The sequence below is a fragment of the Oryzias melastigma genome, linkage group LG16 (assembly GCF_002922805.2).
Source record: "Oryzias melastigma strain HK-1 linkage group LG16, ASM292280v2, whole genome shotgun sequence".
Classification (NCBI taxonomy): domain Eukaryota; kingdom Metazoa; phylum Chordata; class Actinopteri; order Beloniformes; family Adrianichthyidae; genus Oryzias; species Oryzias melastigma.
The window spans coordinates 6,637,940-6,663,638 of NC_050527.1; the positions used below are offsets into that span (position 1 = coordinate 6,637,940).

The window sequence follows — 25,699 nt, forward strand, 5'->3', positions numbered from 1 at the left end:
TGAAAGACGATATGAAAACCTCAACCTTTGCTCCTCATTATTCCATGGTTCCCCTTTTCAAAGACAGTCATGTTGCATTTTCACTAATGTCATGCTGTCATTTTTGACCTTCTCATCCATCAACATGCTTTCAATTTGTACCAAAGAAAGCACGCATGCTGACTCCATTCCTCCTCTGTGTCTAAACCAGTGATTTTTATCCTCTTGTTTCTACTCAGGACTGGCTGTGTCTCAACAAGAGCCGTCTTTTCACTTGCCCTCTATGCCTTTATTTTTTCTATGTTTGAGATTGCTTTTTACTTTGTCTCCTTTACCTCTTCTCCACCTCGGATGATGGATAAGTTAAAGTAATGAGGTGAACGGGTACGGGGATGTTCTCTGATCCTCCTTTAGTTCAATTGGAGGGGTTAAGGAGATAGAAAAGCCTGTTGGAACCCAGCCCAGCTTCCTGCTCCCTCCTTGTTGTGCATTGTACCTGTACGGTCTCGTGGTAACCCTCCCCTCCCCTGCATTTCCTCCTCCACCTGTAGCCGTGACCACCCCCAGTGCTGACCCCTGGGGCTCCCCAATACCACCCAGCACGTCCTCCTCGGGGGGGCCGGTAGACCCCTGGGCAAGGGACGGGCCTGTCTCTGACCTTGTCAGCTCCGACCTCTGGAGTGGTACCGACAAACATACTAATGGCACAGGTACATTGACACTAAACTGCCCCGACTGTCACTCACAGAGGTAGAGCAGCACTAAGAGTTTCAGCTGCATCAACTCAGCAGGTGTCCTGTCTTGCATTTCATTCTCTTGTAGCTAGTGTTAGCATGCAGTATTTCTTTTTTTTTTTTTTTTTTTTTAATGAAACTCTTATTATTGTTCTTTCTGTAATGTTTCTGTTGCCCCTCTTCCTCCTCCTCCTCTACATTCTCCCTAGTAGGAGATCCAGAGCGACGAGGATCTTCCACAGCAGGCTGTGAGAACACAGGTTCACCGGTTCCCTTTGACTTGTCTTCACTCGGCTCCTCCCTTCCCGCCCGCAAAACCCCCGAGTCCTTCCTCGGCCCCAACGCAGCACTTGTCGATCTGGATTCTCTGGTGTCGTCTAAACCCAAACCCAAGCAGCCACCTCCTCCTTCCATCTCTTCTTCTTCAGCACACAACCCCTTTCTTCAGAACACAGGTCAGAGAAACCAGCATCTCATCAAGTCACCGTGTAGATGAAAAGAAAACTTCAGCCTTAGTTTTGTTACACTGATTTACTGTGGTCCCTTATTTATTGCGTAATGTTTTAAACATATCTCCCAAGTTACGTTTTAAAAATAATCCATGATAAAAAAAAATCTGTGAAGTATCAGTTTTATTTTTTACAATTCTAGAAGGTTGTAAATCACCTCACTACACACTTTAAAGTCCCACTCCAACTATATATTTTTTTTATTTAAAATCATTCCAAGTTGTATTTTACTTATTATTATTCCATTTTTAGCCAAAATCAAAAATCCTGTGTCGTTTTTTAAGACATCATTTATGGACATTGGCAATAATTGATTAGAAACTTACCTTTGAGTTGTGGGCGGGACTGTTGTCGCTAAGCAACATTTCCCCTCCCCATCGCTGAGAGCTCGGTTTGTGCTCCCCTCTTGAAAGCTTATAGCCTCAAGCTTAGCTGCACAATCAAAACAGAGCAATATCTGAGTTTTGCCGCCATACAGTTTTGAGCCAGATGCCAGCTCAGATGGCGAGGAAACAAAGAGAAACCGGAGAAGAGCAGGAGACCTTATCCCGCCCATGTCAGTTGCTGCGTCCCAAATCCAAGCTTTTTCAAACGGCATGTTTTTATCTGCTCCTCATCCATGACGATTTGAATAACCACATACTCAGACACACAGTTTTAATCTTTAATTATTTTCTATATGTCCTCCATCATGAATGAAACACTACAAGAACATGTTAAAAATGCCAAAAACACTATTTTCACTGGAGGGAGTCTTTAAACCAGGGGTGTTAAACTCAAGGCCTCGTGGGCCGAAGTCCTGCTGGTTTTCCAGAATCCCTGCCTTATCTGCTGCTGATTACGTGGATGAGGTGTGTTTAGCCAGTAAGAAGCTTCTATGGCATCTTGGTTGGAAAACATGTAGAACACTGGCCCTCAAGGGCTGGAGTTTGACACCTGTGCTTTAAACACTTTTTTCCAGACAGAAATGAACATTTTCAGACTTTGTTTAAACTCTCAAAGTTTAAACCTTTAAGAAAAATAAATCCAGCATTAAAGAATAAAAGAAAATATCTGCTACAATTGAAAATGTATATAAATTTGGCAGTCTGACCGCATTCTGTAACCTAGATACTGTACAGTAGATGTGTTACAGATTGATTGACAAAAGTCAACAGCCAATCAGGACACAGAACACGAGACACTGCGAAAAAAAAAAGAAATCCCTCAAAATTGCTTTAAAAAAGAATCTGCAAGATGGCCAAAAGTGAACCTCATTATAGTATTCTTGGGGCCCGCTGTATAGCATAAGGTATTTTTACAGTTCAGTATAAGTCTACTATAGTCACACTGGACTGGGGATGTGATGCGCATTCAGGAACGTGCTAAAAGGGGCATTCTTGACCACGCTTTAGCATATGGTGTCCACACTACTGCCACCACCCCAAGACTAATGCATGCACCAACAGTTGGAAGAGGTTTGTTGAAGCGATGCAAATTTTGTAAATCCTACACCAGTTTTTTTTTTATTTCACAGCTCTATTATGATACATATGAAAGATTTGGTGTTGTATGATTTTAGCACAAACCGCAGTCATTAATTCCTCCTTCATGATCAATTTTCAACCGGTTGGCCCTTCGCATGTTTTGAAAAGGACCTTACCTATACATCACTGGTCAAAGTTTAAGTCGTTTAAGTTTTACCACATGTTCAGTGGCGTTTTGTACATAGAGTTCGAAAGTGGACTTTAAAAGTTTTGTAGCGACACACGAACAAGAGAATTTTGAATATGGAAGCCTGAAACACGCATATGCATGCGTTTACATAGACTTTTGATTGAAAGTGGTCGTTGAACACGTGTGAACATAGCATGATAGAAGTGACTTCTTAAGATGATATACATTTAATAGTGATGGCGCACTAAAAACTGAGTTTTATGTAGAATTTTACAGGAATGAAGCTGTAAATAATGGAACCAATAGGTAAACGGTTGCTTTCTACCCGGTTCCACAGGCTCATCTCCTGCTCCCGGCATGGCTGTGACTCCAGGGAGCACCATTTCCAGCAGAGGAGTTTCTCCCACACCTGCCAGCTCCAACCCCTTTGGCGTGGCTCCCACCATGGCCTCCATCTCACCGCAGCCCTCCTCTCTGGGCCTGAGTGGCCTCCGCACCAGTCCTGTGCCCAACCCCATGCTGAGCATGATGCAGCCAGGGATGGGGATGATGCCGATGAGCGTGGGAATGGGCGCTCCGGGTATGAGCCAGGGGATGATGCAGGCCAGCCCCATGGGAATCCCGTTCGGCGGGCTCTCTCCCATGGCGCCCCCGGGCACCACTCTGTTGGGAGCCGGAGGAATGCCACCCCCTCAGCTCATTTTGGGTGGGCCCAACGGAGCAGGGGGAATAATGGGTGCCGGGGGCTCCGTCGGAGGTGGAGGGACAACAGGAGCAAGCACCAATCCATTTCTTCTTTGAGGAAGTGTCACCACTACGTTGCTCCGCTTTCTGGCTCCTCTGTCGTACCTGCTGCCCCCCTCCACTCACCTCAAGTTGTCTGCATCTCTTTAAAAATCTTTTTCTTTCCTTCAAAAGCATTATTTCATTTCAAAATCATTTTCCACATTTTAGTTCCTTTCATTTCACAATGGGATATTTTGTGGTGGGAAATAGAGATCTATTTATTTTTGTTTTAATCCATTTCTTTTTTTTTCCATGTGGAGCTTCATGTTTGTTTCGTATGTCTTTCAGTTGTGAGATGAAGGCGAGTCTGTAAAGGCAGGTAGCATCTATCAGTAGTGTCTCCATCCCAGAACGACTGAGCACGAGAGAGGAAGAGGTTACATAGCCACTAACAAACTGAACACTGTTGTACCTGCTTCTTCTTTCCTCCTTCCTGTTGAGTGAAGACACACACTGGATGGCTAACATGAGAACGAGTGCATGATGAGGAGTTATTTTAATGGACTCTGGGTTGAGATACAGACTGGAAAAACCTGCATCAACATTTCAGGAAAAAACGTCAAAATTGTTTCAACTGTTAATTTAATATCACTGTAATTTATTATTTTTTCCTCCAAAACATGTGAATAGATGAATCCTACAGTGATGCCATTGAAAGCATACTTTCCTCTCCCCCTACTGCCTCATTGTGGAAAAAGTAGGAGATTGAAAATCTGTGATTTGATGGTGAGGGGGCGGAGCTTTGAGAATGTGTGTGTGTGTGAGAGAATGGCAGCATTAATGCTTGTTTGTGAGCATCCAAATGCCTGTCTGTCTGTGTGTATGCGTGCGTTTGTCAGTTTCCTCCTTCATTTCAAACTCTGAAAAGGATTTTTTTTGTTTTCTTCAAAGAAGGTCGATCGCGGGAGCTTCAAATGAGGTGTTACACATGATTTGTCTGCCAATTTCACAGGTTCTGTTCATCATCTGTCACATTTCATCCGGAGCCCTGGTATGGGGGGTGTCCCAGAGCTATGTGTTCTTGTGTTTCATCTCTTCACCCCCCTCCCTCGCTCTTGTCCTTGGGAAGGGAGTGCTATGCTTCTTCACAAAAGACGTTCATTTCAGTCAATAAAAGGAGACGAAACAGGGACTTGAAAACATGTTTAATCATGCTTTTCTTTTAATTCAGTTCAATGAAATCGTTATTTTATATCAAGAAAAAGCTCTTATTGGGTAAGGTTGAATTTTTGTCTGGTGTCAGCTGTAAACATTCACATTTGAAATGTAAAATGAAGAAAAAAAATCTAAAGAAATTTATGAAATAAAAGAAAAACGCAGGATGTGTTTGTCTGTCAATGCTCAGAAGATCAGCAGCAAATAGAAAAAAGGACATCGTGTCACCTTAGGTTTTGACATTTTAAAGTTTGATGTGAAGCTCAAACCCTGTGAACCTCCTCCATAAAGAAAAAAAAACTCTTTCAGCAGGAATACAGCATTTTGGAGTAAGTAGACTTTCAACTCCGACATTTGTTCTCGTGTCAAAACTATCCCAGATGTGCTTACAGAAAAAAATACAACTTCTGAAAAAAACAATATATGATATTTCTGTGTTTTATAGTGCAGTGAGGTTCAATCAATTAGAGTATCCCAGTTAAATTCATCGCTAATCTCCTCGCTGTTTCCACGCCAACTCTTAAGAGGAGGAGGCTGTCGAGGCGTTGGAGCCTGCGGCTGGATCCCACCTGAGGACAAAAATTGAAAAGGGAAAAAGTTGAAGTGGTAGGAGGTAGATGACGAGCATCTACAGATGAGGAAACACTACTGTATAATCATTATTTGTTTTTTTTTTTTTTTTGGAAGATGTGACTTATTTTTAAGACCAGAAACTGTTTCTCACCAGCTGTGCTTGGAGGCTGCGTCAGCTGAGGTCTCATGTGAAGGCCTGGCTGCAGCGGCCTCCGGGGAGGCTGCGGCCCGTTGGTGGAAGGAACCATGGGAGAGTAGGAAAGGGGCGAGGGCTGAGTCGAGTGAGGGCCTCCGAGAGCGATGGGGGAGCGACTGCCAGGGCTGATCATGCCTTTCTGAGAGAAGAAGCGGTTCAGGGAGTCGCAGAGGGAGGTGAAGACCGCCGGGTCCAGGGCCCAGTCGCAGAGCTCCGCCTGCCTCATGCTTTCCAGCAGATCTAGGGGAAAAATATCCAAAATAATAAACTTAAAAATACATTAAATTATTTCACGACAAGTTCCATATCTTAAATGTTTTATTTTACAAAATACAAAAACATATTGGCATGCCAAAAAAAAAGACATTTGCAGTCTAGAAAATAATTTCATTACAAAAATGCATCAGAACTCCATTAATTCATCTTTTCCTTAAATATACTATAGATTAAAGTTGGTGCTTTAAAGAACATTGCTGTGCATAAAACCCAAAACAAGACCTGGATGACCGGTGAGGTCAATGTTTGCCCAGTTCAGGTTGCTGACGATCCGGAAGCTCTCCTTCAGAGAATCTTGGGTACAGAACCAGTCAGGGGGTAGTGCTGAAGTAGAAAGGAGAGGGCAGTTTCAGCTAACAATAACTCACAAAGGTTAAGATTAACACTCCAAAGTTTAAATAATTACTGTGTTGGGCCATGCGCTCTGTCTCTGGAGGGTGTGTAGCTGCTGCAGGTGGAACGCCTGGTGCAGGTGGGGCGCTGAGAGCGTGTGGTGCAGATGCATGAGGAGGAGGAGACATCGGGGGCAAAGTTGGAGTGTGAAGTGGGGTAGTGTCACTGTTTGGGACGAGCACAGAGGGGCTGTCCGCTTCAAAATAACAGGAAACAAGTTACTCCTCTGCACATTGATGCTTTTCTCATTGTATTATTGTGTGATACTTACACACAGAGCCCCCCCTCTCCCGTATTGTCTTGAAGAGAGACTTGAAAGATGCATACAGGTCTGGTATATTCATCTCCTCAAAGGAGAAGCGCAGTGGAGGCTCAGAAACAACAGGAAGGGCGTTGGAAGATGAAGGCGCAGTTGTTACACAGGAGTTACCGATGCCTGACACGCCTGAGGGGTTGGAAGAGAATGTAGAGTGGGGAAGTGGGTCCGATGTGACCGCAAAGGACGACACTGGATGAGAAAAAGCAGCTGCAGAGGCTGTCGACATGTTGACAGAGGGCAGATGAGTGGCGGCGCCGGTGTAGGTGGAAATAGGTGGATGGGGAAAAGAACTGGGAGGCACTCCGGCAGACTGGGACACAGGAAGATTGGAGGCCAGCAGACTCGAGACAGGAGGAGGCACGTATGGAGACGACTGCTGCAAAGGGAAACACAAGGTGTCAATTGAGCTTCCAACAAGACTCAGTCAGCAAAATAAATCTACCTTGAATGGAGGAGGAGTGAGAGAAGTAGAGTGAGGAGGCAGCTTCTGCACATGCCCAAGCGGAGAGGAGTTAAAAAGATGGAGGTCAGCATGAGAAGCAGTCGAGGGCTGGTGAACAGACGGGCCTCTCAGGGATTGGGTCTCTGGGACTTGAAGAGTCTGCAAAAATTGATTGTTTCAAATTAGATAAGTGTAAACAGAACTAGTTAACCAGCACACAACAAAACACTACTAAGGCTTTGCTACACCCTCAGCTACTCTGAATACCAAAAACGTGTTCGGTGAATGGTGACCTAATCCTGCCTTAAAGGAAACTATTTCTGCGACAAAAAGATGTCAAGCTATTTTTGTGAAAGTCAAAGTTTCAAGTCCAGTAAAATTAAGTCTTTCGTGATGATAGAAAGGTTCTATATATAAATGGACTGATCAAACCATTTTGTGGCAAACATCTACTAAACTTCACAGTTAGTGTGAAGTTTTCCTGTAAAGTTCCACTCTGATCATTTTATTATCTCTTTTCAAAGCATTTCCAGTGAACCTCTAATTACGATTATGCCATTTTTAGCCAAAATTTAAAAAAAAACTGTGTTGTTTTCGAGGACAGGAGTGGGCTAACGTTTTGACTCGTGAGCCACAAAGGGTTGTAAAATTTCACAGGAGGGCTGAACCACGAGAAGATGCGTGGCGTGTGTTGGTAATCCACAAAAAATCTGGACAAAAGCATTCATTGATTCTACATTGAAATATACATTTAAAAACTGTACATTTTGGAGATTTTTTTTAAACTGTTTCTTTTGTTCTTATTTTAGTGCTAATTGCATCAATGGGTTGATGTTCCTCAAAGAAAAAACCCAAAGTTAGAGAAATGCTGTGTTCATGTAGTGTGGGAATGATAGGAAAAATAACTCTCCGCCTCAGAAAACACACATGAACGTCAGAAAAGCAACAAATCTTCCAACACCAAATGAACGCAAAATAACTTCCTGCATCAAAAAAGGTCAATTATATTTGTTGAGTGTGATTTATGAAAAGGCATCAGAATCCATCCATCCATCTGAGACTGGTCGTGGGGGCAACAGTTTAAACCAGGGTAACCTTTAACAGTAAAAGAGCCATTTGGTCTTATTATCTACTGATCAAAACCTAGAAGGAGACGTATCTTTACCTTTTACCTTTAGTAGAGGCCAAATTAGCGAAAAATCTAGCTCTTAATTATTAGCTGAACTACAAATTAGCATAAAATTCCTCAGTAAATTAAATCAACCAAAAATGTTAGCATGTTGCTAAAAGAAACTAAATTAGCATTAAAACTCCAGTAGATAGCAAATTAGCCAAAAATGTTAGCAAATATTGCTAAAATGTTAGCTAAACTCCAAATTAGCATAAAAAAATTAATCAGAGGCCAAATTACCCAAAAAAGCTCGTTTGTTGTTTAACTCCTAGCTGAACTCCAAAATAGCCTCTAATTCCTCAGTAAACTAAATAAGTTAAAAATGTTAGCATGTTGCTAAAATAGAAGCTAAATTCTAAATTATCCCAGAAAAACTTCCGTAGATAACATTTTAGCTGAAATATCAAGATTTTTTCTGAAACATTAGCTAAACTTCAACTTAGCTTAAACCTCCAGTGGACAAAAAAATCTAGCAAAAAACGTTAACATGTTGCTAAAATAGAAGCTAAACTCTAATTTTTTTGAAAATGACAATTATTTTATCTATCTTTAGCCAAGGAGCCACCATGGAGAGATAAAAGAGCCACATGTGGCTCTGAAGCTGCAGGTTGCAGACTCCTGGTCTAAACAAAGATGCCCAGACTTCCCTCTCCCTAGTCGCTTCCTCCAGCTCCCGAAGGACCCTGAGGCGTTCCCAAGCCAGCCAAGAGACATAAAAATTACAGGGAAAATAAAACATTATTAAGGAGTATAAATATGATTTATTCAAGCTGACGAGTCAGATTATAGAGATTAACGGGCCGCATATGGCCCCCGGGCTGTAGTTTGCTCCTCCCTGTTCTAGGATGTAGTTCCTGCAGAGCGGCAATAGTTCATTGGAAATTCACCTCTGAGTTGTGGGTGAGACAAATAGAGTAGATTAAGCTTCACCATCATTGAAAAATGCTACAAAAACACCAAAAAGTAGGTTTTTAAAGTCAAATAGAAATGAGTTTGGATTCCACAGGTGAAATGACTGCATTTAGTCTTGAATGTTTATTTTTCTCTCTTGAGGAGAATATTTGTCACTGCAGCTGTAGAATTACTGGGGATCTTTTCTTGAAAATACCATTTGGATTGTTTCAGACCAAGCAAAATTCCTGCTCCCACATGCCGGTGATCAGATAAACTAAACCCGGTGTACTCACCTGTACACTCAAAATGTTTTTTCCATGGCTTCTGCTTCTCTGCGTTTTCATTTTTACATAAATAATAGCACAATGCCACACACGGTGAGCATCTATAGTTCCATGTGCGTGAATGTGACACCTGACTGAAAGATGCATAACGTGTGGAACATGAAGCTCTTTTTCAAATAGGAATTTTCCAGCTGAAGATGGAATTTCTGTTTGCTAAATTAGCATAGATAAGAACTTTATAAATAACAATAACCATCTACAACTTTTTACATAGCCTTCTTTTATATAGGAGCCTGTTTGGAACAAAAATCTTACTGGAATTGTGGGAAACTGAGAAGAACACAAACCCAACAGAGAACATGACAAGGATTATATTATAACAATGTCAGCTAATTTGTTTTAAATTATCCTGAAACTCTAAATTATATGTATTTGCACAGTAGTGTGTAAAAAAACCAGAACGTACTTCCTCCCGCTCTTCCTCCTCTTCTTCCTCTGGATAGGGCCGTTTCTGTGCCCTCATCTGACCCACATCTGAGGGCCCATCCATCGTCCAATAGGAGCCCTAAAAAAACGAGGGATGAGCCTTAGCTTCACTCTCTCCGAACAAACCTGGGTTATGCAAAACTCCAAAAAACAAAACGGCAGGTAAAGCTGCAGGAGCAGGATGTTAAAATATATCTCACCTTTCCAGGATCACTCTGTGGTCGGGGAACTTTCCTGAAGCATTTATTCAGGGACAGATTGTGACGGATGGAGTTCTGTGGAATCAAATAACACAGCTTGAAATGCTGTTTTAAACATTACACTCTAACAACATGTAATTACTTCAGCCAGAACTTGTAATAATGTGGACGGTGAGGCTTGCCTTCCATCCGCGGCCTGCTCGGCTGTAGTAGGGGAAGGTGTCGCTGATCCAGGTGTAGATGTCATTTAAACTTAACCTCTTCTCAGGTGCAGCTGCTATTGCCATGGCGATAAGAGTGGCATAGCTATGGGGGGGTTTTCCTTTACAGTTAGATGTGGAGGGGCTTGGTACCGGTGGTATAAAGTCCCCTCTGTCCCTCCCTCTATCTTTCTTCTTGTCCTTTTCCACTCCTCCTCTCTTTTTCCCTGAGCGCAGGCTGCTGACTCCCAGTTTGGGCAGCCAGTCAATGCTTGTGAGACTGGAGTCCAAGTCAGAAGACATTACTTTCCTTTTTTTTTTTTTTTTTTCACACGTCTGAGCGGGACCTGGAGGAAAAAAAGAGGAAGAACCAGATCGACGGATTTATTTTATGGTTTGTTTGCACCCAGCAGGCTTAAGCTCTAAGGATTCCCCCCCTGAAACGTAATGTCAACTCTACTGTTCCTGTACTTCCAGCAAGTGTCAGTCACAACTGCAAGTTCAAACACAAGCCCTGGAAACTTTCCCTTCGCAAAGAAAGACACTCCGCGAAGTTCCTCCACCCAAGTGCTCTAAATCAGCCCATATTTGAGGAACTTTTTAAAGAAAAACTGGCAAGTTTCTTACCTCTCTGTGGTCACTCGAGGCCCAAGGCCTAGAAAAGTGTTAATATTTTATGCTGTCATCAGCTGTGCACAGCTGCTCATAAACCGAGCTCTGCCTCGGATCCTGCTCCTCACATACTGATCCCATCAAACTCTCCGATCGCACCTCCTGTTGCTGAACGTTTGTCTAACTTTGAAAAAAGTACACACACATACAAAAAAAGACTTATCGGAGTGCTTCCTTTTTCTCTCCCTCTCTCTGTGCTTCCCCTCCCTTTCTGACTTCACCAGAAATACGTCACTCACTCCTCCCCCTTGAGTGACATCACTACTTACACCCTCCTTTAAGATCTGGTCCCACCTCCCAGTCCGACAGGTTGTCATTGCAGAAAAACAAACTTAAACCTCCTATTAGGGCTCTCTGAGCTCAAACTTTCCAGACAGACGACAACAGCACTTTTTTTTTAAAGCAGCAACTTTGCTTTATTTCTATTTACAATTTTTTAATGATGTTCTTTACAGTGGAAGTGTGCATCTCTACAGAGCGCTGAAGAAGGCGAGGAGGCCAGTGTCAGGTGACGGTTGAAACATGAGCTTTTGGATCTGTTGACAAAGTGGAAATCATCTGTCAGCCACACGCACTGCACAAATCAAGTAAACATTTTCAGGAAAACGGAAAACCAAAACGACCCCATTTGAGCAATCAATCATCTGCAGTGTAAATTATTATATTCTGGAGGGGATCCAAACCTATATTTATAAGCACATTCAAACAGACTTGATCGATCAGTGACAGAGAGCACCTCCTTGAAGTTGGGGTGTTTGGCGTCCTGGACCAGCTGCAGGAGGACGGCCTCTGTTGTGGTGAGGAAAGCTCCGCTCTGCTTCAGTCTTGACAGAGCAAACAAGCGGTCCGTCTGGCTTTGGGAACAAAGCACAAACGAATGGGTATTTTGTGGAATCTAGAGTTTCCTTACAGGAACACATGCTACAAAGCAAAAGGAATGCTGGGACTGTCACAGTTACCTCCTGGACGAAACAGCATCAGCCACAATGTGGACCTCCATTCCCTTTTCAAGCAGATCAAAAGTAGTACACTGAGAATGACACAAAATGGGATTAGACAAAAGCAATTAATTTTTAAAGCGTTTTTTAACAGACTAAATCCTGTGATCTTACAGCAATGCAGGCGTGCGCCTCAATTCCACACAGAATCGCTTGTTTAGGGTTCCCCAGGGCTTCCAGCTCCTTCTCCACTTGCTCGATCATCATGGTGAAGGATGTTTTAGCGTGAGCTGTCAGGTCTGCAGCTCCAAGCTCAGGTACGGTGGGTCCCAGGCCTTTAGGGTACTGTTCTGTCACAATAGGGGGGATACCAAGGATGCGACTGGCCTATGGGAAAGCAGATAGAAGGGCAGAATTGATTTAGACTATCCAAATGTTTTTTTTTATTTAACTGTTAATTTGAATTAAATCAGAGCCAACCTGGAGCAGTCTTGCAGCGTTACTGACAATGTTAGTGAACTGGAAGATGTTGGGTCTGAACTTCTCCTGCATGTCACACAGGAAGAGCACAGAATCCTTGGAGGAGAGTCTGCCGATTTTTGCCACTGTGAGGTAACCATAGACCGTTTAATAAGAACTGTGAACTGATATTCATGTCAATGGAGGTAACATAACAACAACATGCAGATCAGAGGAAACACTTTTACATGTGCATAGGTTTGTAACGTGTATTATTAATGCAAAGTTTGTGCAAAAAAAAAAAAAATGTTTTTCCTGCATAAATTAAGACTTTACTGTACTTTGATCCGAACAGCTAATAGAAAACTACGATGGTTGATTATTGCAGCAAACTTTGAGTAAATAAGACTTACTTGTGTTGTTTTGTTGTCCCAAATGTATGCAGGGCTGATACTAAAAAGAGACAATAGAACGCACAGCAAGGTTAAAGTGTTATTTCCCTTGTGATGACGACTAAGTTAATGAAAAACTTGATATTTACCTTTTACTCGCAAGTGAAAAGAGTAGAACAGAGACCTTAAAGCAACACAAAACAAATGTTGTATATACTATGTACTATAAACCATGCAAATTAAATATGTATACTGTTTTATATGTATAATCCGGTGTGTAAAATAAAAACTAACCTCGCATTAAAAGGACACACAAGTATAACTCCGAAGTCAAACCCCACCTTCCTCCAGGCAAACTGACCAATAGAAATAGAACATTTTCAGACTGACGTGTGTTTTAACCAATAGAATACTTTTGTGTGTGTGCACTTCCGGGTTTTACGTTGTGGGTGCTTACAAGATGTCTGATAGTGCTGAGTCCCCAACAGAAACTCAGAAAGAAGAGATACATCCACCTCCAGATGACTCCGCGACGAACGACGACAAGAAAAAAAGTAAGAACGAGTCCATAATCAATAACTGAACCTCTGACGCGACACACAGACGCTTGTTTTTGTTAGTTTCGCTAATGGTATAGAAGCTGTTTCCGGGTTTTTAGATTGACGTCGGCATTAGCCAATAGGATGAAGGAATTTCCCCTGTGTAGCCTATCCGAATTGAGCATTTAAAACACACGAGATTGTCAGTCTGGCTAATGCTATTACTAAAAAAGCGTATCTCTTTCAATAACCTGTACAGTTTTTTTGCTTTTAGCAAGCACTTTCTTCGAGAAAATAAACTATATCGTTACACATTTTAAAACCATTTAAATTAGTCGCTTAAAGGTGATTTTTACGTAGAAATTCAACCTAAGTTGTAGGCGTGGTGGTTTATATTTCCATTTACGATGATGGATTTAAACATGTATGTTTATTATTTAGGTGCTATGTAGTTCAAAAGCGTGTGGGTAGCAGTGGACAGTGTTAATTGATCTACATAATATTTTGTGGCGTGAAAAAAGGTATTTGTCTACAGTTAGTAGATACAACAACAATAAAGTCTCTATATATATCTATTAAAACATACTTTACTACAATGTAAGTCACTTCCTTTATTTCCTTTTATTGTGTTTTATTTTATTTTATGTCAAAGTTTAATGTAGCCAGAGTATTGAGTATTGTGTATTTTTACACAATTTTAAATTTGATTTTTATATTCACAACACCAAGCTTTTTATTTTCTTTCAGTGCTATTTTTTTCCCCCTTTCCCTAGTCTTGTTTGTTTGAATTACATTTTACATTTTTCAAACTTCATTAATGGACTACAACAAGTTTTTAAATATATATATATATATAAACACAGTATAATAAATGCATACATTTAAAAAATAAATGGTTCTTATTGTTATAATTTTAACAAAAAATAATGCACAACTCGAAAAGGGAGTTAATTTTGCTGAAATATTAATTTGTAATTTAGTACGTAGGAGGTTTTGAATATTTTTCAGTTTTTTTTTTTTAAACTGACAATGCTAAAATAATTGGTAATAATTCAGAAAATAATAAATAAAATAAGATTAATGTTAACAATCATATAGAAATTAGTAGTTATCCATAGCTGTTGTGATTGGTCAGAGTGTTGTAATGTTTCTGCTTGTGTCTGGGCTGTAGCGCTGCAGTCATCTCTAAGCTTCTGTGGAGGAAACACGCTGTGACAGGCTTTGTTTTCCTTGTGTGGCACTGAGGCTTTACGTCTGTTTTTCACAAGAATTTTCCAGACGACGCGTGTTTTCCTCAAGTTTATCTTGATCAACGTCTGACACCGCTTTCCCCTGCATTTTTCATTGTTATTTTTTTTTTCTCCTAGTTGACGTGCTGTTGAAAGCAGTGGGGGACACTCCCATAATGAAAACCAAAAAGTGGGCAGTGGACAAGGGGAGAACTGTGCAGTCCCTTGCACAGTTCATTTCTCGCTTCCTCAAGCTCGATGCCACTGAGCAGCTGGTAAGAAAACACTTCTTATACAGACTCTGTGGTTTCACATAACCATAATGTAGTTGAAGTCCTGTTTCAACAACATGACGTCCCTAAACCTGTCTTATCTTTATTCTTTTTTGTAGTTTATTTATGTAAACCAGTCTTTTGCCCCTTCCCCGGATCAAGAAGTGGGGGTTCTTTTTGATGTGAGTTTTACATGAGTTTTTACTAGTGTGTTGCTCTGTTTTTACACCAATTTATTAATCTAAAACAGGTCTGCAACTTAAGACTGGAGCCACTTTTATTCTTCCATTGTGGTTCTTCAGCTTTGAAGAAAAATGCAAACAATTTGAATGAATAATGTATTTTTTACATATATATTTATTTGTATTTTTGTTTTTACACTGCAGTAATCTTATATAAGTAAAATAAACACTTTTTTCAAATCACTGCCGGCATTACACTATAATATGAGGCCCAGTGTGGTTATCACTTCCTCCAAAATGCAAACATCATAACTAAGTAAAATATTAGTCTAAGGTTTAAAATAATTTCAGAGATTTTTGTTATTAAAATTAGCTTGAAGCTCATGTTTTGATGTTCAGCTGCACAATAATGTCTTCCTGCTGTTTAGAGGCAAAGTTCTTAAAAGTAAATAATTACAGGTAAAGCATTGAGGTCACATGAAGGATCTTATTTGACACAGGATGTGTTTTATTTTGAAAGGAGCATATATGTGCTGCTGTCAAAAGTAGAATAAATGACCATTGCTATTCAATTTTTCTAAACGAATAGCTATTCAAAATTATGGTAGACAGGTAATTGGCAACATTATTTTTATATTTGTTTTCAAAACGTATTGCTGAGATTTATGAGCTGTTTACTCTAGTGAAAATGGGATAAAGCCTGAATACAAATGAACTTTATTGACAAATATTGCACATACAGAATATCATACAATTACGCTCCATACCTTAGTGCTAATTCGTTTGAGTTAAGTAACAAACAAATGATTGAATTTGCAGGTGTTATATTTATTAATGGGATTTATCACATGCTGAACTTTATGTTTATGTTCAGTCTGCATGTTGACCAGCAGAGGGAGCAAAAAGAATCTTTATTTGACTAAAAGCTTCTTCACTTATCAATGAATACTGTAAAGACTTAAGTCTGGATTCCAGAAAAATCACTTCTTCCGTTTATTTTTACTATATTGACTTTTGTTTTATTCTAAGAAAAAAAAGTCATTTAGGTTTTTACTTTCATTTATCTCTGGTTCTGTATTGTGTAATTTTTTGCTTCTGTCACTTTCTCTTTCAGTGCTTTGGCAGTGATGGCAAGCTGGTTCTCCATTACTGTAAATCTCAAGCGTGGGGTTAAAAGCTCAGCGTGACGGCCTTCTCCTTAAAAACTTTCCCTGAAAAACACTTTTTATTTGCTACTTTATTGTTCTTCTCTTTGACTCTTTATGTACATATTTGTTGTAAATAAATTATTGCCACAAAAGAAGCTGTTTCCTGTGAGTTTTACTCTAAAGTTGGCAAAACATCTTTCAAAATAAAAGCTTGCTTCAGTTGGCCTGTGATTTGTTTTAACCCTTCTCATCACCAAGTGAAGGCATTTTGATTTTGAGTGTAAACAACAGAAAGCTGGTTTCCAGTTTGTACAGTGAAAATAGTTTTCAGGAGGGAACCACCTCTGAAAGGGGCAGACAGGAAGAGAGGGGGCACTACAGTAACAGATGGACTTAAGAGGGATTACATGATTCAGGATGGGTATTTGACACAAATTCCCAAGAAAGACAGAAAAGAGAGTAGATTGGCGTGGAGGCAGACTCTCCGTCACGCCATCACTTCACATCTCCATCCATCTATTGGCCAGGAGGATTACAGGGTCGAGCGCAGCAGAGAAGGTGCAGTTCAGCATGCTGGAGGGAAACCTGTGAAATACAGAGGACATCCATGACCAGAGGAGAGGAACGGTCAATTCAAGATGGAGCAAGTACTCTCAAACTCTTAAGGAGCTTTTTGATTAAAAGCTCTGCTACCAAACGGAGGATTGGTGCTCACAGGGCTGCAGGAAGTGATGGATAAAAGTGTAGATGCTTCATTATGGTAGGTGAGTGCAATTTGTCAAACCAGATTTACAATAGGGCTGGAAAAACTGCCTTATTTAAACAGGAATGAAAGATATCTCAACTTATTTTAATATTCAAGTAAAGTGCATCTTTCTTTTAGACATTAAAATCAAAACAACTGATCTGTCACACAGATTTACAACCAAAACAGGGAGAAACACTTGATTTTAGGGAAGTTAAACAATGTTATTGTTGCATTTGAATTTTTAAATCTAATCATTGATCCTAAATTGAAAATGTCAAACTGACGAGCACATTTTTGAACAATTTAAAAGTAAAACATGTTTAATTTAAGTAAAATCAAATATATTAGTACAAATTTAAACACTTTTGGCTTTATATTAGAAAAATACAACATATTAAGACACATTCGTCAATTGTTTAGTTGTGTTAAAGAGCTTTAAATTTGCAGGTTAAGAGGATGTGATTGCAAAGGTATTAAATTATTAGAGATCACGAATATAAACTGAGCTAATGTGATAAATTTGGTAATGTTTTGCTTGAAAGAGACCTCTCTATGACTGGAAAAACCTTCAAAATAAAGTGGCTGATGATCACCCTATAAAACATTTGATATTTACTTATATCATGAATTAAAACAGCTTTTTCTGCTGTGATTTAATGTTTTTTTTGCACAGAATTTGATTGTTGTTTTGTGGTGACATCCATTGTAGTGTGCAGATGCTTCAACTGTTGCTCTTTTGTCTTTCAGGGGCACAGGGCTGACAAGGGGGTGCATGGCCGCGCTGTATTTCACACTAAAGTACAACTAATACACGCACACAGAGATTAAAGTAGATTTTCAGGGATTATCAGTTAAACACTTTTTTCCCCTCTTTTGCTTTGGATTGTGGCTCATCCATAATGTCAAAAAGTAAGTTTGTTTTCCCTCTGTTTTTCTACATTGGAGTTCATGGAAAGTTTAGCAGTTTATAAGGCAAAAAGGAGCTAAATCTTCCTCCTTGGGCAGTGACTGAAATGTTTAGCAAAGAAACTGTCACCGGTTTGTCAGATATCTGTTGAAGAATTGAATTATTATTTAGGATGCTTGTCTCCCCATCACTAAGAAGATTTCTTTAATTGACACTTATTTCAAATTAAAAGCCCTCTAAATATATAATTTTAAGATACATCATTCAAGTGTTGGCTCTTTCTGATTCCCCCATCTAAACCATCTGCTTTTTTTATATTCCATCTGTCCTTCCAGCTGCAGAGCATCTCACGCTGCCTCCTCTCATCTCTAACCTCCTGTCACATTTATCAGAGTCATTTTTCTCAGATGTTTCATTACTTCTCTGCATTTAAAGCTGGAAGCTCAGCAGCTCTTCAAACCGCACCAAAGACGGCTCCCCATCCCGTTTGTCTGGTCCACGTGCCCTCTGTCCCATCTGTTCTCTGTTAGTCCATCTCACTCCCTCCTCTTCCTCCGCCTGGCCATGCTGGAGCACATGTCCCGCCGCTCGCGCTCCCTGCTCTCCCTGTCTCTGACCACACTGGCCCTGGCGCTCTCCATCCTGGCTCTGTCCACCTCCTACTGGTGTGAAGGAACGCACAAGGTGGTCAAGCCGCTCTGCCTCTCGCCTGTCAAAATGAAGAACTGTGGTCAGAACAACAGCGAGCCTTACACCACAGGTACTAGACACAGCTGCTTTGAGCTCAGCTGTCCTTTATGAGTTTGTTTACTGCTTCTTCTGCAGCATATACAAAGGTTTGTAGAAAAAAAGTATATTGATACAAAATAACTCATTTTTTAAAAGATATATTAGTATAAGACCTATCTATCCAAACTTTAGCTTGATCTCAACAGCTTTTCATAGAATCAGTTAAGCATCAGATGTTAAACTTATTTTTCTCTTCTGGATCCAACAAGCATCCAGGTATAAAACATAATAAAAAATACATACATTGTTCATTTACAGATAGGATTTTGCGTCTACTTTAAAAATAGTCAACCTATGATTTGTTTTGCAGTAAGAACCTCACTTAAAAAAAAATATATATATTTATTAAAAAAAAAACAACACAATCAAATTGACTAAAATGCTGCATGAATGAAAAAAAAATGTCCCAACAAAAATATGAATAAATAAAAAAGAAGTTTTACCATCAAATATATATTTTTTAATAGTTTTTAAAAGTTAAAAAGGCAAATAAATCAAAAACATGGGAAAGGATAAGATATAGAAAATGTAATACTAAGATTTACTATACAATACTAAGACATGTACTGTATGTATTACAAAGTTGCGTAAAAAAACAGAACGAAAAGAGGAACGGTTTCTTTAGTGTAGAGGCTTTATTCCAGTTTTTACCAGTAACTACAGAAAGACAAAGCCTACTTCGAGCTGAGTTAATTTTATTTTTGTTTCTTTTTTATACTTATTACATGCTATATTATCCATTGAAATGTATCCTTTATTCTATTCTTACATATTTTTGTAATTGTAAAACAAAAAAAGCCCAACTAAGGTCTTTGTAGGGTTTGTAGTATGTCTGTTTTAATATATGTCTTTGTTCAATAAAAATATTCAGTTCTATTCAATATTACAAAGTCTGTAAAGGAAAAAAAAACAAATAACAACACTGGGAAACAAACACTGGGGTTGCAGAAAGCCCATAAAGTTGAAATCAAATGCATTCAGTGAAAAATTCCATATTGATGAACTTCAAAAACACAAATTATAGTTTCTCCAAAAATACAAGAATGTATGTTATTCTATTTAGAATATTAGCAACAAAATGAATAATTGTAGCAGCACTGAATTGAGAAATTCTCTGTGGTGACTGATCTGTTGCAACGCATTTAGATCGAGACTTTCATTAAAAANNTCAACGTTCCTGTTTTTATAAATAAAAAGCACAAACCTTTCTTTTTCAAAGTAAAATAGAATAGTGAAATGTAATTAAGTTACTTGTTTAAAAAGTGACTCCATCCTTTAATCAGCACAAAAGTGTCTTCATTTTCAAGCAAGTATCTTACTTTCTGCCTCCTTCTTTATTCTTTTTTCCTGCAACTAAAACACTTAAAGTTTGTCACTTTTTTGTGTAAATAATATGCTATCTCCCCTGAAATGTCTTGATTTTATGTTAAATTCTCTTGTGAGAGATTATGCCTTTTCTTAAAGCTTTAGAACAAAAAATACATGGAATAAAGCGGTTATAAATGAGAGGGAGTCCACAAGTAAGAGCATTTGTCATCTATCTTGCAAGAACAATAATCTTATTGCAAAAGTTTTTTAATAGCAAAATAGATCAGCAGATGTAAATATTTTAAAGCAGGAATTCATGTCCTGTAAGATGTTTTCTAAAAATGCAGTTCTGACTTCTAAAAAAAACATCCTCCTTGACTGCTGAACTTTATTACACAAGAGATGAGATTCCTAATCTTTACAGTGTCTCTATAACAAGCAACACCTGGAGCTAATCCGATTGGGTGGATTGACAGCCCTCAGAAAGTCTTTGTTCTTGTTTTTAATCTGTTTCTGTCAGAACCTCGCAGACGGACTGCTGGACCTAATTGTGGCTTAGTATTAATCTGCTGGGTGTCATAGTGGCTTCTCGAGGCTCTTTATTCTTTGTATTTTGCTTAATCCACAATGAGATTATTTTGGTCACTGCTTTATGCTCGTGTTCAAAAAGATCTACCTGTGCTGATGCACATTGATGGAAAACCTGACTCCTAAAAAGCACGTGGCTCCACGCCGAGGAGGCCACATGTGACTGGTGTGCATAATCCTCATCTGAAAGGTGATGCGAGTTGGTTTGGGACTAATTTTCCTCTCTCAGATGGACCTCCTCTTGGGTTTTCTATAAACAAACATGCAGAAGTGTTTACGGTTTGGGGATTTCTGCTTAATCTAAAAGGGAAATATGTAAACTTTTGAAATTGCGATGCGTGAAAACTTTATTTTTTACAAATGCTGGCTGATGAAGAGTTTTATTTGACAAATTTGAAAGTTGAGTGTAACATGATGTTGTTTTTAATAGGAAAAAGAGATTATGTATCGTGTTAACGGTTGAAAAACTACAGTAAACCAAAGAACATAAACACTGGAGCTCTAGTGTTAAAGGGTTACTACATAAATATACTAAGCTATGCTGAAAATCTGTTATAAAAGACAAATTTTAGCAGATTCTTAAACTGGTAAAACATTAAATGCAACATCAATGACGGCTGTAGTTATTTCTAAATTATTCATAAGGATTTATTTGTGGGGTTGCACAGTGACGTGACATTTGCACAGCAGGAAGGCCCTGGCTGGGTCTTTTTGGTGTTATGCTTGCATGTCCTCCTTACGCATGCACAAACTCCGACTTCCTCCCAGAGTCCAAAAACATGGCTTGATTAGTGACTCCCTTTGGAGTGAAAGTGTGTTTGACTAGCAAATTGTCCAAGGTGTTTTCCGCCTTTGCCTCATAGTAGCGGAGAGATTTCCAGGAACTGTGTACTGGATCCAGCAGGAATGGATGTATTTATTTATGCTTCTCTTTGTTAGCTTTTAATGTATATATCATTTGTGTTTTTATTTCTTTCTCCGCAGATGAAAACTAGCCTTTTGACCTTTTTAATTTTTAAAAACTTGTTTAACCCTGTGGTTTTCTCTTAAATTGCATTGTCTCCTTTTAAATAAATAAATAATAATAATAAAAGAATGGGTAAAACAAAAGGTTACCTAGTGTAGCAGGAGCCACACATGGTTAGTGCTTTGTCCAAGAATGCATCAACATGTAATCTATTAAGGTTAAAAAAGGAAAAAACAACTAAAAGAACTAAAAGTCTTTAGCCAAAACTGACTAAATAAGTTACAAAGATAAGCTTCGTGTGTCTTCTTCTCTGTTGTCCTTCCAGAGAGTCCGACTCAGAACCCCTTCAACCAAACACTGTCTCCAGCCAGAAGAGATGAACTGGCCAAAATCCGGCAAAGGCAGCTAGCTAATGCGGTTCACTACATCTGGGAGACAGGAGAAGACAAGTTTGCCTTCAGATACTTCCACACGGGCTTCTGGGAAAGCTGTGAGAAACAGAATGATGGTGAGAACTCACTGCTTCCAATCCATTTTTCAGATACACAGAAATAAAAAAATAAAGCTGTGGACAAAAAAAACTAGAAAAATGAGTGTACCTGCATTCCACAGGAGAAGTATGTCGCAGCTTTATAGACCTAACTCCAGGGGAAACACAAGGTGCGTTTATTTTTAGAGTTTGGCCTCAATATCCACATTAGTCATTAAAAAGACCTGTTTGAACATGCTGCAGGTGTGCTCTGGCTGTCGGTTGTGTCCGAGTTTACATACATCGGATTGCTGGGGATGGGCTTCCTGCTGATGTGGCTGGAGTTCCTCTGCTCCCACAAAGAAATGCATGCTCTAAAAATCAATGCCTATGCAGCTATTTGTACTGTGCTCTCAGGTGAGTCCACCGTTTACTCAAAGATCTGTCACGGATCTCTTTTGAAAGTTTGTCTTAGCTTTGTTTCTTTTTTAGGTCTTCTTGGGATGGTAGCACATATGATGTTCACCACAGTGTTTCAGATGACAGTCATCGTGGGGCCTAAAGACTGGAGGCCTCAGTCCTGGGACTATGGGTGGTCGTTTGCGTAAGTTGCTGCAACGATAGCCTCTACTTTTCTTGCGTGTCGATGCTGTTATAACTTTCTTTTTGTTCCCCTCAGCCTTGCCTGGGTCTCCTTCAGCTGCTGCATGGGGGCAGCTGTGGTCACTCTCAACTCCTACACCAAAACCATCATCGAGCTTCGCCGCAGACAGAGACTCCGCTTGGATGAGACGAGAGCTCCCAACAACGCACCGGCCTACGAGGAGGTGGTGCCAGGGGGCGGGCTCTACTCCGTCAGCGGCTTGCTGCACTGCTCTGACGGCGTGATTGACGTGGCGTGGACGCCGAACGGGGACATTGCCAGAGTGGAAAACGGGGACGTACCAACGCTGGTTTTAGTGGGGGGCTGCGGACCAGAGGGATGTGAGGACTGTGAGAGGGAGAGGGATGGAATAGGGGAGGCCATCGAGCGATACGATTCACCTTGTTAAGAGGATCGACTACTGACTCAAAAGAACTTTACGCTGGAAGAAGTTGAGATTTTGGGATACTGTGGTTGAAAGCTGGTTTTATTAACACATATCAAAAAAAGTTGAGACTGCAATGTATGCATAGATCATGCTCACATGCATTTGCGCATGCGTATTTTCCTGTGCCTCATGGTATAAAGGCTATTATATTGCTCTAAATATACATGTATTTGTCATATAAAATGACCCACTTCTGTCATGGATTCAGATACTTTCTTTAAAGATGATTAGCATCCATGTTCCTTTTAAATAAAGTTAGCGATGGATGCTTGATTTTGATGCGGCACATGCATACCAGCAGTTTCTCTGCAGAGAAACACAGACAAACCCATAGAGATAAAAAGATTACAGAGATTTTGGAAAGTCTGCTCTCTCATGTTGAACAGAAGATTATGTGTGAACCAGTAATCCCGAGTTGGATGGAAGGAGGGGAGGCAAAGGGAGGAGAGATGTGAAGGGGTGGGGAGCAGAGGGGTGAGCGGGTCAGAACAAAAGTTGGTAAAGGGAAGAGATCCATGCATGACAACAGGGCATGCAACACCGAAACCATCAAGGAATCAGACATATACATGTGATTTCAATGTATGCGGATAACTATGTCTAGATTTACCTTTAATATTTGTAGTTTACACTTTTGAGATAATCCTGGATTTACTGTCAGGGATTAATACAATTGAAAACTTAAAACCTAAAGCACCATTTTTGTCATCCACGAGCATTAAAGCATGAAGTATGTTTCTGGGTCAAAGATTACTTTGCAAAGAAAATAAATAAGTTGATTTCCAAACAACAGATGTATGAGAAAACCTTTATTTTATTGTACAACAAATGTGCATAAAACCTGGAGTTGCAACTTCAATTAGGAATTTCATAGCCTTTCATTCTTGGATAACAATCTTTAACTGATTATTTACTACGAATATGCTTTTTGACACATTTATGAGTTTACAGAATGGTATTTTTGATCTTTTAACAAAAGATTATTCACTAAAAGCGTTATGTTTGGCAGTCTTATATCACTACAAAATGCAGAAACAGCTATCAGCCTCTTTTTTTTCCAAAGTGAGTCCAATAACAAACAATAATGCACAGCTAACAATTGTACTGTTAGGTTAGGTGAATCCAAGACACTGAAGGATATATTTATTTACACAAAGGATTAATCTGATTAAAGTGGAAAACTGGATCTGAAAAACCAAAAAAACAAACCAGAACGGATCCAGCCTCACAAATAATGAATTAAAAGAAACAAAATAAAGGAAGACTTCAGTGTTTTAGCGGTTCGTAGTGGATTAGACGCATGGCGGTCTCGTTTTCTATCACTCCTTTTATGAACTCTCCTTCAGCCAGTCGTTCTATCAAGACAACAAGGAGAAACATTAAGAAGAAACATTAAGAATGTGATTTTTTCTGTGAATAAAAGTGCGAGAAGCAAGATTTCATTTCCGGTTTAATAGTAAACCTAAAAACCTAGAAAGAAAAACTGCATTAATACACAGTAAAGTGCGGGTATGTAAATTGTTATTATTTAAGGTTATATTTTGTTCAGTCCATTTTAATCATTACAAGATGCTAATATATCAATGAGTGGAAATGTTTAAAATTGTAGTTTTTGCAGATTTTTTATGGATGGCAGAAATATAATACATCATAAAATAAATAGTAAGTAAAAAACATGTTTTACAAAGTTGCTTTAAAATATAAAATTTAAGTACATCATCTTTTTAAAGGAGAATTTTTTTTAGCCTGATTGGTTTTGTCACTGTAGTTAAAGTAATTCCCATTTTGATTAGAGAAACCAAATCTTTTATTTCTGCGTATTACATGAGAAAAAACAATATTGACTCTTAAATAACAAAATAAAAGATATTATATGATCTTGAGACACATAAAAAAGTAAGTTTCTATAATAAAAAGAGATGTACAGTGTTTATAAAAATGTATTTAAACTTAATCCTGTTTTATGGAGCTTAGATTCTAATTAATCAAACAAAAATATTTAAATAGCAAGTTTATCATCAGAGTATTTTTGAATATGTGCAATAAAAATGATATAATTTATATTTATTTACGAACTCACATTTTTGAAGGACCAAGGCTTTGGAACAAAAAAATCCAAAATTATTTGCTTTTATTGCTCAGGATTAAACCTATTGAAAAAAAATATTGAAAGATAAACCTCTTGAATGGTCACATTTTCCATGTTAAAATGCTTTTCTAAGCTTTTGTGTCTCCAGCAGCTATAATCTGGCATATTTGCATTTTTTTTTATTTTCATTATCATAAGCATTGTCCCTTTCTAAATAAAGGTAATTAAGTTAAAAATGATGTGATATCAAAAGCCTAAAGTTGAACAACGGGTTAACTTTTTATCAGACAAAAAATGTTTTTGCCAACCTTGGCATTTGTGAATTAAAAAAAAAAATTAAATAATAGTTCTAAAGTAAGTTAAAAATGTTAAATATTTTATTTAAATCATATAGCGAGATAAACACATTAATAAAGATCTAATCTTTTTTTCACATTGCTGCATGTGATTTCTCTTACCATTGTCTTTTTTATCGAAAAAAGCCCAAAGCTTGTTGGCTCTCTTCTCGGGTGTGTTCTCATCCTCTGGTAGCTTCTTCTGTTCTTCTGGGGGGATTAGCTTAAATATGGCCTAAGGGGGGGTTGGAAGAATACATATCAAAATGTTGCATCATTTTCCTCACTTAATTATATGAGCTATGTTTGGATCGACATACACGA

At 39.0% G+C, this 25,699-nt stretch overlaps 6 protein-coding genes across 16 annotated transcripts in view; 3 read left to right on the forward strand and 3 right to left on the reverse strand.

Annotated features, from left to right (window-relative positions):
* The window catches only part of epn1 (epsin 1), a 14,431-nt gene extending 9,447 nt beyond the window's left edge, over window positions 1–4,984 (forward strand). For 4 of the 6 annotated variants that reach the window (XM_024267019.2, XM_024267025.2, XM_024267022.2 and 1 more), the window contains 3 exons: window positions 531–689; window positions 923–1,168; window positions 3,216–4,984. In XM_024267019.2, coding sequence (XP_024122787.1) covers window positions 531–689; window positions 923–1,168; window positions 3,216–3,679 — 869 coding nt within the window. In that variant the 3' untranslated portion in view covers window positions 3,680–4,984. The remainder of the gene's footprint in view (window positions 1–530; window positions 690–922; window positions 1,169–3,215) is intronic. The other 2 variants (XM_024267024.2, XM_024267026.2) reach the window with 1 other exon arrangement.
* On the reverse strand, window positions 4,793–11,218 carry foxj2 (forkhead box J2). Of its 2 annotated transcripts, none has more exons than XM_024267029.2 (10): window positions 10,881–11,218; window positions 10,236–10,600; window positions 10,054–10,128; window positions 9,834–9,932; window positions 7,019–7,177; window positions 6,529–6,949; window positions 6,271–6,453; window positions 6,087–6,188; window positions 5,544–5,828; window positions 4,793–5,388 (listed from the first exon to the last, which is right to left on the reverse strand). In XM_024267029.2, exons 2-10 carry the CDS (start codon window positions 10,554–10,556, stop codon window positions 5,276–5,278), a joined length of 1,758 nt encoding a protein of 585 aa, XP_024122797.1. In that variant the 5' UTR covers window positions 10,557–10,600; window positions 10,881–11,218; the 3' UTR covers window positions 4,793–5,275. The 2 variants fall into 2 exon arrangements, with proteins under 2 accessions (XP_024122797.1, XP_024122796.1); XM_024267028.2 differs by having other exon boundaries at window positions 6,529–6,952.
* Window positions 11,219–11,315: 97 nt separating this feature from the next.
* On the reverse strand, window positions 11,316–13,311 carry isoc2 (isochorismatase domain containing 2). 3 transcript variants are annotated; one of them, XM_024267038.2, is made up of 9 exons: window positions 13,172–13,311; window positions 13,009–13,070; window positions 12,864–12,898; window positions 12,736–12,775; window positions 12,344–12,468; window positions 12,038–12,250; window positions 11,885–11,955; window positions 11,662–11,779; window positions 11,316–11,461 (listed from the first exon to the last, which is right to left on the reverse strand). In XM_024267038.2, coding segments are annotated over exons 4-9 (594 nt in total). In that variant the 5' UTR covers window positions 12,737–12,775; window positions 12,864–12,898; window positions 13,009–13,070; window positions 13,172–13,311; the 3' UTR covers window positions 11,316–11,395. The 3 variants fall into 3 exon arrangements, with proteins under 3 accessions (XP_024122806.1, XP_024122805.1, XP_024122807.1); XM_024267037.2 differs by having other exon boundaries at window positions 12,736–12,786; XM_024267039.2 differs by lacking the exons at window positions 13,009–13,070; window positions 13,172–13,311 and having other exon boundaries at window positions 12,864–13,002.
* On the forward strand, window positions 13,119–16,236 carry atg12 (ATG12 autophagy related 12 homolog (S. cerevisiae)). The gene is made up of 4 exons (XM_024267042.2): window positions 13,119–13,268; window positions 14,621–14,757; window positions 14,874–14,936; window positions 16,051–16,236. Exons 1-4 carry the CDS (start codon window positions 13,175–13,177, stop codon window positions 16,108–16,110), a joined length of 354 nt encoding a protein of 117 aa, XP_024122810.1. The 5' UTR covers window positions 13,119–13,174; the 3' UTR covers window positions 16,111–16,236.
* Window positions 16,237–16,366: 130 nt separating this feature from the next.
* si:ch211-149k23.9 (germ cell-specific gene 1-like protein) lies at window positions 16,367–23,741 on the forward strand. 3 transcript variants are annotated; one of them, XM_024267032.2, is made up of 8 exons: window positions 16,367–16,848; window positions 17,580–17,741; window positions 18,075–18,499; window positions 21,717–21,899; window positions 22,004–22,051; window positions 22,125–22,277; window positions 22,353–22,464; window positions 22,540–23,741. In XM_024267032.2, the coding sequence occupies exons 3-8, from the start codon at window positions 18,304–18,306 to the stop codon at window positions 22,910–22,912; spliced, it is 1,065 nt and encodes a 354-aa protein (XP_024122800.1). In that variant the 5' UTR covers window positions 16,367–16,848; window positions 17,580–17,741; window positions 18,075–18,303; the 3' UTR covers window positions 22,913–23,741. The 3 variants fall into 3 exon arrangements, with proteins under 3 accessions (XP_024122800.1, XP_024122799.1, XP_024122801.1); XM_024267031.2 differs by having other exon boundaries at window positions 16,367–16,844; XM_024267033.2 differs by having other exon boundaries at window positions 16,367–16,844; window positions 18,175–18,499.
* A 4-nt stretch (window positions 23,742–23,745) lies between these two features.
* Window positions 23,746–25,699, reverse strand: part of rcvrn2 (recoverin 2) — a 4,275-nt gene continuing 2,321 nt past the window's right edge. The window contains exons 3-4 of the mRNA XM_024267041.2: window positions 25,499–25,610; window positions 23,746–24,306 (exon numbers count right to left, since the gene is read on the reverse strand). Coding sequence (XP_024122809.1) covers window positions 24,218–24,306; window positions 25,499–25,610 — 201 coding nt within the window. The 3' untranslated portion in view covers window positions 23,746–24,217. The remainder of the gene's footprint in view (window positions 24,307–25,498; window positions 25,611–25,699) is intronic.

Excerpts from the sequence above, each read along its gene's own strand:
- foxj2 (XM_024267028.2), bottom strand. The coding sequence starts at position 10,556 with ATGTCTTCTGACTTGGACTCCAGTCTCACAAGCATTGACTGGCTGCCC. Across the intron at positions 7,178-9,833 it reads AGGAGGAAGAGCGGGAGGAA|ACTCTTCAAGTCCCAGAGAC; the intron begins GTACGTTCTGGT and ends CAATTTTTGCAG. Across the intron at positions 6,454-6,528 it reads GGAGAGGGGGGGCTCTGTGT|CGGACAGCCCCTCTGTGCTC; the intron begins GTAAGTATCACA and ends GTTATTTTGAAG.
- isoc2 (XM_024267038.2), bottom strand. Across the intron at positions 12,251-12,343 it reads ACGCTGCAAGACTGCTCCAG|GCCAGTCGCATCCTTGGTAT; the intron begins GTTGGCTCTGAT and ends GCTTTCCCATAG. Across the intron at positions 11,462-11,661 it reads AACACCCCAACTTCAAGGAG|ATCCAAAAGCTCATGTTTCA; the intron begins GTGCTCTCTGTC and ends CTTTGTCAACAG.
- atg12 (XM_024267042.2), top strand. The coding sequence starts at position 13,175 with ATGTCTGATAGTGCTGAGTCCCCAACAGAAACTCAGAAAGAAGAGATA. Across the intron at positions 14,758-14,873 it reads TCGATGCCACTGAGCAGCTG|TTTATTTATGTAAACCAGTC; the intron begins GTAAGAAAACAC and ends TCTTTTTTGTAG. Across the intron at positions 14,937-16,050 it reads AAGTGGGGGTTCTTTTTGAT|TGCTTTGGCAGTGATGGCAA; the intron begins GTGAGTTTTACA and ends TTTCTCTTTCAG.
- si:ch211-149k23.9 (XM_024267032.2), top strand. The coding sequence starts at position 18,304 with ATGCTGGAGCACATGTCCCGCCGCTCGCGCTCCCTGCTCTCCCTGTCT. Across the intron at positions 21,900-22,003 it reads CTGTGAGAAACAGAATGATG|GAGAAGTATGTCGCAGCTTT; the intron begins GTGAGAACTCAC and ends TGCATTCCACAG. Across the intron at positions 22,278-22,352 it reads TATTTGTACTGTGCTCTCAG|GTCTTCTTGGGATGGTAGCA; the intron begins GTGAGTCCACCG and ends TTTCTTTTTTAG.